Source organism: Athene cunicularia, assembly GCF_003259725.1.
Source record: "Athene cunicularia isolate RWA chromosome 20 unlocalized genomic scaffold, athCun1 chr20_part2, whole genome shotgun sequence".
In the NCBI taxonomy this organism is placed as follows: domain Eukaryota; kingdom Metazoa; phylum Chordata; class Aves; order Strigiformes; family Strigidae; genus Athene; species Athene cunicularia.
The window spans coordinates 838,467-849,841 of NW_020799126.1; the positions used below are offsets into that span (position 1 = coordinate 838,467).

Sequence of the window (11,375 nt, forward strand, 5' to 3'; positions counted from 1 at the left end):
GACACGAGGGGGGTGCGTGTGTCCCCCACGTTCAGCACCTCCCTGCCCAACAGCAGGAACACGGGGCTGCGGGGCCACCCCCCGCGCAGCCCCCCTCGGCTTCGGGGCCCTGGGACTGACCCGGGGGGGTCCCCCGAAGAGGAGCTCTCAGGGGAGGTAGAGGGGGGAGGAGGAGGCAACGAGCTTCCTTTCCTCTTCCATTTGCCCTTTGCCTGTTAAACGGACTCTCTCGCCCGGTTTTGGGGAACTAGCAAACACTCGGTTTTGCCGCGTCCCGTAGAAATGGGCAGAAATTGCAGTAAATAAGGCCGTAAGTGGCCTGACAAAGAGCGCTGGGGATGTTCTGTTTGGTGTGTGAATTGCACACACGAGTAGGCAGCGCAGTCACAGCTCGCTGCCACCGCCGCCAGCCTACACCCCTCTGCGTCCAGGCTGCGGGGCTCCAGCGGCGGCCACCACCGCGCCGGTGCCCGCGCTATCAATCTTTGACCCGGGGTGTTTCATCTGCCGTTAGGAAACCTTTCTCTGCGCTGAACTGGTTAAGTTAGGGTCAAATCTGGTTCAATACCTTCTTGGCATGCTCAGAGGGCCGGGTTTAAACAGTGGCTGAGTCGGAGCTGAGGTTGCCTTTCGGAGAGCACGTCCCCCGGAGGTGCTGCGCCTCCGCCGGGTCTGGGGGTCTGGGGGCTGCCGTGGCGGGCAGGTGGGGGCTGGCACGGCGCTGGAGCGGCTCCGGGGGCTGGCAGTCACGCGTTGCCTTTTGTTGACTCTAAAAACACGGCTGCTTCTGAAGCCGTGCTGAAGCTGAGCGGGGCTGTGCGCTGGGGAGGTTGCACGGCACACAGCCTCGGTTCCTGCTCCGCGGAAAGAAATCCCATCGGGACGCAGGCTGTGGCGTGAAAGGACACGTTTTAAAATGAAAGGACTCAAAGAGAGAAAATAAACCGTCCTGAGACTGGGAGCCTGGAATATTAAGCGTGAGGCACAGCATGTAAATGACTGGAGAGAGAGACTTGCAAGGCAGTCCCCGAGAAACCGAGCCTGGCTGTAAAATAAGCAGGTTACTGATAGCCTTGCATATATTTACGAGATAACGGTTATAAGAGTAGCTGCCCCCTGCCCCGCTCCAGCCCGCAGCGCTAGGGGAGGTTGTTCTCCGGGACGCAGAGCCGCCGGGGCAGAAACGCTCTCCAGCAGTTCAAGCCCCACAGTCCGGAGGTCTCGGTTGTGCTCCTGGATCTGCCAGCGACTCGCTGTGTTCTCGGGCCAGCCGGGGCGGCTGTCAGTGCCCGGGCTTTCCAGCTCTAGAAGAGGAAGAATACTTTTCGAACTCGAGGGAAGTTGAGAGGCTCAGCAGACGCGTGCACGCGCCGTGCTCGAAGATCGGTGAATGGAAAGTGGGACAGAAATGCCGAGTGTGTCCTGCACGTGTGAGTGTCTGCCTTTGCCGCCTAGAAAACATTGGCTGCGAGTGTCTGCCGAGCAGCTGTGAATGTCGGACTGTAGATAAGGAGAGGAGCAAGGATGTTGTTTTCCAAACCCCGCGCGGTGCCAGGAGCCCAGCTCCGATGTTTGGGTGTGGCCTGTGAATGCACCAGCAGGATCCGACTTCCCCTTGCAGAAGAGGAGCTGCACGCACGTCGCCTGACCCTTGATCGCTCAATCCCTTGAACGTTGGAAACAAAGCGATGGGACTTTACTGCGGGGTGAGGAGATCTCTCCGGAGAGCCGGGAAGGGCAGGAAGGAGGAGGGCGGCAGCAGCGGGGCTGGGGTTCAGCTCTGGGCTGGCTGCTTGGGGCAGCCACTGTCACTGCCGTCGGTGCCACGGGTGGCGTGGAACTGGGGAAAAGGCGGCCGGTCCTGAGACAGGCGCTGGTAATGGATTGCATTCTGTTTTCTAATGAAAGTTTCATTTGAAGTTTGTTTACAGGAAAGAAGAAATTAGCAGAGAGAATTCTCCTGAGAACCCAGAGAGGAAAAAGAATGAGCTGCCTGACTTGCAAGCCAAAAGAGGGTGGAAGGGTAGATTAGATTTACCGTATTGCTCCGAGTCGTAGCTGTTGCCGCTGTTGAGAAACGCTTCCTTGTTTGGCTGGACGCTGAGCCCGCCTGGAGGCTCAGCCTTCAGCCAGGTTATCGGCATCCAGGAAGAATTCAGAGCTGCCCACCCAGCCAGAAACTTTGACCCTGCTGTGGTGTCCCACGTTTTGGCGCTGGGGTTTGTGCGGTGCTGCTGCCCCTTGGCTCCAGCCGACTGAAACGAGGCCGCTCCCAGGCCGTGGCTGGACGGCTGGTGCTCCGGGCGCTGCTGCCGGGGCCTCTCGCCCCTGGGATTGTCCCTGGCATGAGGGGTCAGCACCAGCAGTTGCCACTGGCACCGATGGACAGCACGGGGAGGTCACAACGCTCAGCCCTCGGCCTCCCAGGGGTGTCCCGAGGAGGAGGGAGCTTGCTGGTGGCCTTGGTGTCTCAGCGAGGGACTCAGCGGAGGGTGCCAGAGCCACGCTCAAGGCCGGGGCCTTTCTCTCGCTTTAGGGAAGGGGCACAAAGGTGCGAGGAGCTCCCGGGCACCGCGGCGGGGGCAGAGCTCTCAGCAGCTCCCGCCGCCGGCATCAGCCATTCCTGCTGCTGGGGAAGGTTCCCCCGACGCTGCCTGCGCGGTCGGCTGCGCGTTCCCGTGGGGTGGGCTGTGCTGTGGGAGCCGCGTGCCGCTGGGAAGTTGGTCCCCTTGGTGTTTTGGCCAAGGGTGTTAGTGCTGGAAGGCAGAAAACTCGGGCTGGAAAGCAGCGGGTGACGGCGGGGCCGGGGCTGCCTGGCAAGGTCCTGCTCTTCCTGCTGGGGCTGGGCTGGTGAACGCGCGACGTCTCGTTTGACTTGAGTCGTTTATAGCGTATCGGTTTCTGCTTTGATACCTGGAGCATTTCTAATAACAGGCGAACGTTTTTGCAGCTCGAGAGCATTGCACACCTTTGTAAAGCGCTTTACGTAGCACGTGCACTGGGGCATCCTTCCCGTCCCCACTTCTCGCCGCGGGAGTGCCTGGAGCACACGGTGCCTCCCGGGCTGCGCTTGGGGCGTCGGGGCCGGGCACCCTCCTCAGCCGGGCCCCGCGGGCGCCGTGCCTGTGCCAGGGCTTTCCGAAAACATCCTGGGTTGCTCCCAGGGCTCCTCCTCCTCCTCCTTGCCGCACAGGTGAGAGGCTGTGGGCAGCAAGGACCTTGGCATTTGCGTTTGTGTCTTAAGCTCTGACAGTAATCTTGAGTAAGCCCGGTGAAGGAGGCCAGATATTAGGGTGGCTGCCTCCCTGCAAATGCTTACAATAAAGAGACTATTTATAGTTTGCAACAGGGAGACCTTTGCCGTTCTGTTCCTGTACGTACAAGATGGAGTTTCTGGAGAGGCAGGATTGCTTTGCGGCTGGCGCGGCAGCGGTGCTGTGCCGAGCCGGGGGACGCCGTGCCTCCCCCCTGCCTCCCACCTCTCCTGCTCTGCTCGACCTGGGCACAGGGGGGCTGCAGGGGGCACCTGGCTGGCAGGGCAGGGGGTCGGGGGTCCCCGCTCCCTTGGCAGGCGTGCATGGGGCTGCTGAGCCCCGTCCCTTGGTGCCAGCGGGGTTTCACAAGCTGTAAATTCCAGGAAACTCCCCGGGAGGCACATGGAGGGAGCGGGCTGGGGGCGGGCAGAGCCCCGCGCCAGCAGATGTGTCTACAGGGACGAGGAGCGGGGAGGAAAAGCACAAACCTGTCTTGAAAGACATTTGTTTGTTCACAATAAAAACTGTCAGCCAGCGGCGGCCAGACAGGGCAGTTTTTATGAAGCGCAGGCGTAGGTTGGAGGGGCGCTTGCCAATTGCTTCTTACACGGAAAGGGAGGGGATTGTATTTTATCTCAGGACCAGGGGGAGGGAAAAAAAAAAAAAAAAAAAAGAGCAGAGTTTACAAGCCTTTGAAATGTTTCAATCAAAGGCAAGCGCGGTTGAAAGCGGTTCTGGAAACATTTTCGGTGTTCCCCTGCACCCCAGGGCTCTGGATGCGGACTCGGCCCCTCGCTTTGGGAGGGGAGCGGGGAGAGGAAGGCAGATAAAGGGATCACCAGCAGGACCGTGCTCATACGGGAACACGTATCTGCTTCCTCCTGAGCTGTGTGTTCGGGGAGTTCAGCCCGGGGAGGTCCCGCAGCCCCTCCTCTCATTCAGGATCTCAGTGCTGCCTTTATGATGATGGTTTTGAAATCCTGTGGCTGACCTTTCCGGCGCTGGAAGCGATCCAAGGGCTGTGTCTCCAAGTACTGCAAAGGTTAGCGAGAAGGGAGAGAGAGGGAGAGAGAAAATGTCCTTTCAGCTGCAGGAGTGGGAGAGAGGAATGTCATCTATGCTGCCGGGGAGCAGGCGGCTGGCCGGGCTCCCTGGGCTGGGGTGTCCTTCCCTCGCCGGGGACCTCGCCCCTGCCCAAGGTGTGTGTGGTCATTCTGGGTCAGGGTAGGAGGGAAAATCCAGCAATATCCCTTGGCTGGGCTCAGGAGCTGTCCCTCGGGGCTCCAGGAGCCTCCTGCAGCATCGGGCAGAGCAGGTCTCTGGGAATTGGTGCTGCCGCTCTCCAGATCGGCCCCACCGATGATGGGGGATGATTTGATCTAAAAAAAAGTCTGAGGCGTTTCACGGAGCCGTTTCAATGGAGTCTCACCCGTCCTCGGCTCCCGCACGCCGCTGCCTCACCAGAAACATGCTGGGTGGATGGAGATTAAAGGGTAAAACTCCAGGGCTCAGCCATCCGCTCCTACAGGATGCGAGCTCTTTCTAATTGTCCTCAATTAGAGACAGTGCCATTGCTCAGGCACGTCTTCAGGCAGGAAGCAGCGCCCGGGGAAGGGCCGCCCGCCTGGCCTCGGCCAGCGCCCAGGGGCCACGAACCTTCCCGGGGGCAGGAGCTGCCCACTGATGGGTTTTAGGAAGGAGTGCGGTGAGGAGATGTAAAAGCCAGTGAAAGGAGGGAGGAAAATAGCTCAGCGAGTTAACCCTTTCCTGCTTGCCTCCAGGATGAGACGTCGGTGAGCAGCGAGGACTTTGATATGAACGACTCCACATGGATCTCAGCTGACCAGCACCTGAACTCCAGCCTGAGCCCCAGCCAGGACGAGAGCATGCGCAGCCCGCAGAACCTGCACGGCCACGAGGACGGTGAGTGCCCCAGCGGGCGGGAACCGCTCTGCGCCTCTGCCACAGGATGTTTTTGTGCCTTATTAAACATTAACCAGTCCCTTCTGATCAGGTGTCCCACCTGGAGGATGGATTTCATGTCAGCACAGGCTCTGAAGCAGAGCCGTCTCCCAGGCCTTCCGTTTAGCCTCTGGGTCTCTGCTCAGCCAGGGCCCTCTCCAGCTCGGAGCAGATGGTCCTTGTGTGGGGACCTGGCTCCCAGCTCCTCCAGAAAGAGGGGACCAAACCCTCCCCTAAGGCACCAGGTTGTAGTTCCCCGGGTGTGACAAGAAGAGCCCTGAACCCCGCCGCAGGAGGGGTGCCAAGGCTTTGGGATACAGGTCAGAGCTTTCTGTGCTTGGAAAGCTGCACCTTAGACGGCGTCTCGGATCCCCCAGGCAGAAATGTGTGATATCCGCAGTAGCCAACAGTGGCGGGAGCGCGGGGTGGACGTGGGTGTCCCCTCGCTCAGGGCGGGCGCTCGGAAGGCGGCACGCAGGGGCTGGGTGGGAGGAAGCGTTTGGTGAAGAGAGGTGGTGTGTTACTTCTGTGAAACATGGTAGTTTAAAATAAAAGAGCAAGTAAATAAATGGTAGAAGTAGGAGTCCAGGTCAGAGTTCATCTCCGTGATGCTTGGGAGGTTTTGGTGGTTGGACTGTTACCGGCTTTTGCTCAAGGGGTTGAATCCCTCGTCGTCCGCAGCCCGGCCGCTGCTGCGAGCGCGGGGAGGGAGCGCAGGAGCTGCGGGACGACCCGCCCTGGGTCGGTGCTGCTTTAAGAAAGGGGACTGGAAAACCACCCCGGGGGAAAGAAAGGGCTTTTGTGCTGGCAGGTCTCCCTGGGGTGGCTTTGAGCTGCTTGTGTGGCCAGGGCAGGGACAGCAGGGACGCTGCTCTCTCCAGTCCAGCGCGTTGTGGCACTTGAGTTTCTATTGCAGATCCGCCGGTTTGGGAACCTGCTGGTTTTAACTAACTAGCACCAGCCCCGCAGTCGGGCAGAGGGGAGTGGGGTTTCAGGGTGACAGAGCTGCTCCCGTCAGAGGCCCAGCTGCAGCCTCAGCCCCGAGCGAGCGCTGCCTCTACCTGTGGCCTGGCCGGGTCTCTCCGTACCCCTGGAACGTTGTCCCTCTCTTGTTGGGACATTTCAGGCTTGTGGCTTATCCCTCACCACTGAATTCCCAAGTCTCATTTACAATCGAGAGTGACACGGTTTTGATCTGTTTGCTGAACACTTATCATTCAACAGGACAGTCATTTAATAAGGGACTCGCGTATTTAGGCAAATCAAGATGTTCTCACTAAAGCTAAATCCTCTCCCCCTCTCTCTGCCCTCTCAGGAAATGCGTCCGATTTTTCTTCAGAAGCAGGTGTCCTCTTTGGGGCCCTTCTCGGCTCCTCTAATTTCTTTGTGAGGTTTGGTGCTGAGCAGCGAAGCACAAATAGCCCCTTGCCTTTGTGAGGGAAATGTCGCAGGCTGTCCCCGGGGTCAGCAGAAGGCTACACCAGGTGGGCTTGGGCAGGTCAGAAGCGATGGAGTCGAGGGGCAATCAGGTTACTAACGAGACCCATCAAGAAGCAGCCAGGGACTGGGATTTCCATCAGGCTCTCGTAGTTCAGGGGGCGGTTCATGGGACTGAAAAGAGGTTTTGTCACTGCCGCGAGTGTCCGTGCCCTGTGTTGGAGCTCTGAAATAGAGGCTAATGCCACCAGGGTGGAAGGGCTGGTGTCAGTCCCTCTGCCAAACCAAGGCTCCCACCCAGGACTGAAGCACGAGGAGGGACCTGGGTGACCCAGGAGGGCCACGGGCAGTTGGAGGAGCGGAGCCTGGAGCAGGCGGGGAGCACGCTGCGGGAGGAACGGCAGATCACTGGTGCGGGGAAGGGAACGCACGTGAATCAAAGCGTCGAGCGCCCTTCAGTTCCCTCTTCTCTTGACCCTTGAAAGCTCTTTTTTTTTTTGGAAGCAAACGTTTTTTACTGGCTTCACGCTGGCTTGCTAAGGCTGTGCACAAGCAAGACTTTCCTAAGGAAATCATCTAACTGTGAGTAACCAGCCCGTGTGAACTGCACACTCCTCGGAGCCCCGCGGGCCGAGGTGCCCTGCGCAGGGGCAGCCCAGGGGCTCTGCTCCAAGTACTCCAAGCCAAAACGGGCTGGTTATCCACATCCACCGTGCCCCGCAGAGCCCCGGCCTTCTCCATCAGCTGTGGGAGATGCAGCCCCGCGCCTCCCCTGCAGCCGGGCTGGGCTCAGCTCCGAGCGTCCTGGCGCCGCAGAGGGGTCTGGTCACACGCCGCCTCCTTTGGTCAGGAGCTTGTTGAGGACTCGGTGCTCTCCTCCCTCTGGAAATCCTGTGGAGTTACTAAATCGCTCCTGCCTGCCACCGTCCGACGGGTGGGATGCTTGGAGTGTGTCTCCTGTGAAAGGCTTCCTAAAGTATAAAGTTTTAATGAAGAGTTGCCTAGTAGGAGAGCAGTATCGTCTGACACGCTTGTTAAAAAAAGTCTTGTTTAAAAAGTCTTGTTTAAAGTCCTGAAGCACCAACTCCAGGTCTGTCGGGGGCATGGGAGAAGCAGCTCCTCTCCTGCGGCGTGAGAGCAGAGCGGTCTGAAACCTGGAGAGCAGGGCAGCCGCCATCCCACGCTTTGATACGCAGGTATCTGCTGGATTTTCGGAGAGCTAAAAAGCAGCTGGAACGAAAGGCAACACCTTCCTTTGTCTCCATGCCCGGAAGCCTTGGCCCAGTATAGCCAGGCTGCAACCAGCGCCAGCCCTTGGGACGGCAGGGACAACAGACGGGACCGGAGCACTTTGCAGGGTGCGGGACAGAGAAGGCACCGTCAGGAGGGCGTCGGGGCTCCCGCTGGGTTGGCGGCGCAGGCGGGACGCGCCGGCCAGCTCGGAGCACGCTCCTTCCATTTTCCTTTGTTACTCATCCTGCGGGCCCCGGCACGGAAAACCTGAAGCTCCCTGCAACATCCCTTCCCCGTCGGATGTTGCTCACAGCGTACGTGCCCGCAGGAAGCCGGCGGCTACCCAAAGCGACAGCAAGATCAACACAAACTCTTTGCTGCCGAAGCGGAGCTATTGTGCAGGACATCCTGGAGGGACGCGTCTGCGGGAGCCAGCGCGTGCTCGGAGCAGAGCGACCCTGAATGCTGCGTCGTCTCGCTGCCCCCTGCACCCGCCGCCGTCCCTGGAGGTGTCCCGTGCCCGCTCCCAGCCGAGCGCAGGTCCTGGCGCCTGGCCTTGTGTTGCTGCAGCAGTCTGAGCTGGAGTCTGTCCTTCTCCAGAGTCTGTCCATCTCCAGAGCCCGCCTGCACCCCCAGGCGAGCGCGGTGTTACCGAACCTCCCGTTTTGGCGTGGTGAGGGTGCAGCGGGGGTGCTGTGGCCTGCTGGCAAGGAGAGAAAGCAGGAGGCAGACCCCTGAACCCCCATGTGTGTGACGTGACAAAACGCTTCACCTGCTGGAGAAGACGCCTCCATCTTGCCCGCTAATAGGACGCATCTTGCCTCTTCCCTGGCCAGACCTCCCGCTCCGTCGCCCCAGGTGGGGGTTGCTGCTCCTCAGCCCATCCTGCCTGATCTTCCTGAAGAGCAGGGAGAGCTCCTGGGTGTAAGATCTGCTTTCCCGGCGTGGGGGGCCTGGGGGTTGCTTCCCGGCACCGTGCTGGGACAGGTCCCCTTCCTGCTGCGGTCCCCACGTGCCGTCCTCACTTGACTGGCAGTGTCCCCGCTGAGCCCGTTCTGCCTGGAGCAGCAGGGGCTAATCCAGACCTTGGCGAAAGGACTTTCTTAACCTGCTTAGCTGGGAAGGCACATGCTCCGGGGGGCGTCCCTGGGGGCAGCTGGCTGGGACGGCTCCTGGGTGTTGGGGACATCCCTTGGGAGGGCTCCAGAGAGGGACCTCGAGGACGTGCAGGCAGTTATTCGAGGACCAGATGGGGGATGTCGGTCCTGGGGACACCCTGCCCTGGCTCCGCGCCGTCCCCAGCACAGCGTCTCTCTCCCGGTGTGGCACAGGCGTCCCGCAGCTCCAGGTCACACCGCCGTTATTTGCTGAGATACCCACGATGTGCCACGTGTCCCTGGGTTCCCCAATGTCCCCATCTCGCAGAGCGCTGGCTGGGGAGGAGGGAGCCCTCCCGGCAAGCGCAGACCAGAAGCCAGACCCGGTCCTGCCCAGCGAGGCCCCCTCCTGCCCGCGGGACCCCCCACCAGGGCAGCCGTGACACCCCGTTCCACATCAGCACCTCCCCGATGGCTGGTGCCCTCTTGGGGGGCGATGGCACCGTCCTCGCTGCCCCGAGCAGGGTCCCCGTTCCCCCCCGGGGCTTCCTCCTTGCCAGCCCCGGGGAAGGCCCAGCAGATGTGGCCGCCCGAGGTGGTCTGTGAGCCCCGAGCCCCCGGCTTTTCCCAGGCTGCAAAATCCTGTTTTCAGGACTTTTTGCACCAGTGTTGGATTTCCCCCTCCCAGAAGTCGTAGCTCAGAGCAAGACTGGGACCAGCATCCAGGCTTTGCAGCAGCTCGCTGTGGCCTCATCTTCCTTTCCTTAGGCATCCACCTCCTGTGTCCCCGGGTGTCCCCACACTGGGCTGTCCCTGCGGCAAAAGTCAGCGTGTCCCTGCCCTGCCTGAGCAGTCGGGGCTGGTGGCACCCTTCCTGTCACCTCTTTCAGGAGCCTGTCTGCTCCTCGTTGGTGATAAACCCCCGTAAACCCCCATAAACCCCCGTAAACGCCCGCCTTTCAGTGTCCTTTGACGTGCTGTCCTGCACGGCTACAGGGACACTGCGGTGGCTTCGCCCGGACCTTGGCTCGGGGCTCCCTCGGGGCTGGTGTGGGTGCTGCCGAGTCGGTGGGTTCATCCCGCTGGTGCATGGAGCAGAGATTTGGGGTGGGGCTGCCTGTGCCCCCACCTTCCTCCCCACCTTGAGCCTCCCCAGCTGAAGGGTGAGCGGGGACTGCGGGGTGAACTGGGAGGGGTGCAGAGCCCACTGGTGTGGGGACGGCCCCTGCTCTGTCCTGCCCGAGGGGCTGGGGGTGGGCAGGTCTGTGCTGGAGGCACCAGCTCAGCACCAGCTCGGCACGAATCCTGCCTGAAGCCACCAAACCCGTTTGTTTGGCGTGGGGAGAGGCAGTGCCGGGCGGCGCGCGGCTGCGGCGTGTCCCCTCCCTGCAGCAGGATCCGGGTGGCTGTGGCACAAGGAGAGCCTCGGGCTGTGCCACCTCCTCCTTCCCCGCCGTGGGCCAGGGCTGGCTCCAGGCTTAAGCCTCCCTGGAGCCGCGAGGTGGCCGGAGAGGCAGCACGGGGAGGGACAGGGGTCAGGAGGAGAAGGGGAAACTGAGCGAGAGAGCGTGTCGGCGGCAGGGCTGCTTCCGAGCCTCGGCACGTGGGAAAATGTCCGTGGTGGTGAGGTCCCGGTGCCGGAGGGAGCAGCTCCCTCGGGCTGGGCAGCGGAGCCGGGGGGAGACGGCACCGGGGGGCACCTTTCATGGCGAGGGAGGGGGAGCTGCCGCACAGCGCTGCCTTGTCCGGCCGAGCTCGCCCGCGGACGCGCATTGTGTCCGGCCGGGCCAGATGTCTGGCTCGTCAAGGGCTCTGGTCGAAGGCAGGGACCCGGGGAGGGAGCGCGGAGGGTGGGCACTTTGTCCGGGTCCTAACGAGGTTTGCATTAACGAAGGAAGGCAGGAAATGGAGCTCCTTAACTGGACACTGGCCAGCCCCACCGCTCCCTGGCCCCCAGCGACATTTCTTTTCTCTTTCTCAGGCATCTCGGAGGCAATCAGCCGGGCAGGACCTGGAGAACACGGGCTGCGTGCTCCGGCCCTGCGAGCGGTGCGGGGCCGGGGCCTCTCCTGCCGCTCACTGCCCGGTCGTGGGTGCAGGACCCGTGGGTGCAGGACCCCCGGGGTGCCGGTCACTTGAGCCTAACGAAAGCGTCGCTGCCGCCCAGCCCTGGCCCCCCGCGGGGCCCCCGCTCCCACTCGGTCTGTGTTCCGTATCCCTTCCTCGCAGGCTTTCCTCCTCCCCTGCTGCCCCCTTCTCGTCTCTTTTGTGAGTGAATAATTTATGGCACTTTTCATCTCGCTGGCCGCTGCTCCATCGGGTGCAGTGGGATGCTCCGCGCCCTCCTGGCAGCCGCTCCCGGGCCGGGCACTGGCTCCAGCCCTTGCTGCTG

General features: G+C 61.5%; 1 protein-coding gene across 1 annotated transcript in view; it reads left to right on the top strand.

Moving 5' to 3' along the window:
* The window catches only part of NOL4L (nucleolar protein 4 like), a 36,045-nt gene that overhangs the window by 18,514 nt on the left and 6,156 nt on the right, over positions 1-11,375 (top strand). Inside the window, exons 5-6 of the mRNA XM_026862365.1 lie at positions 5,036-5,177; positions 10,965-11,113. Coding sequence (XP_026718166.1) covers positions 5,036-5,177; positions 10,965-11,113 — 291 coding nt within the window. The remainder of the gene's footprint in view (positions 1-5,035; positions 5,178-10,964; positions 11,114-11,375) is intronic.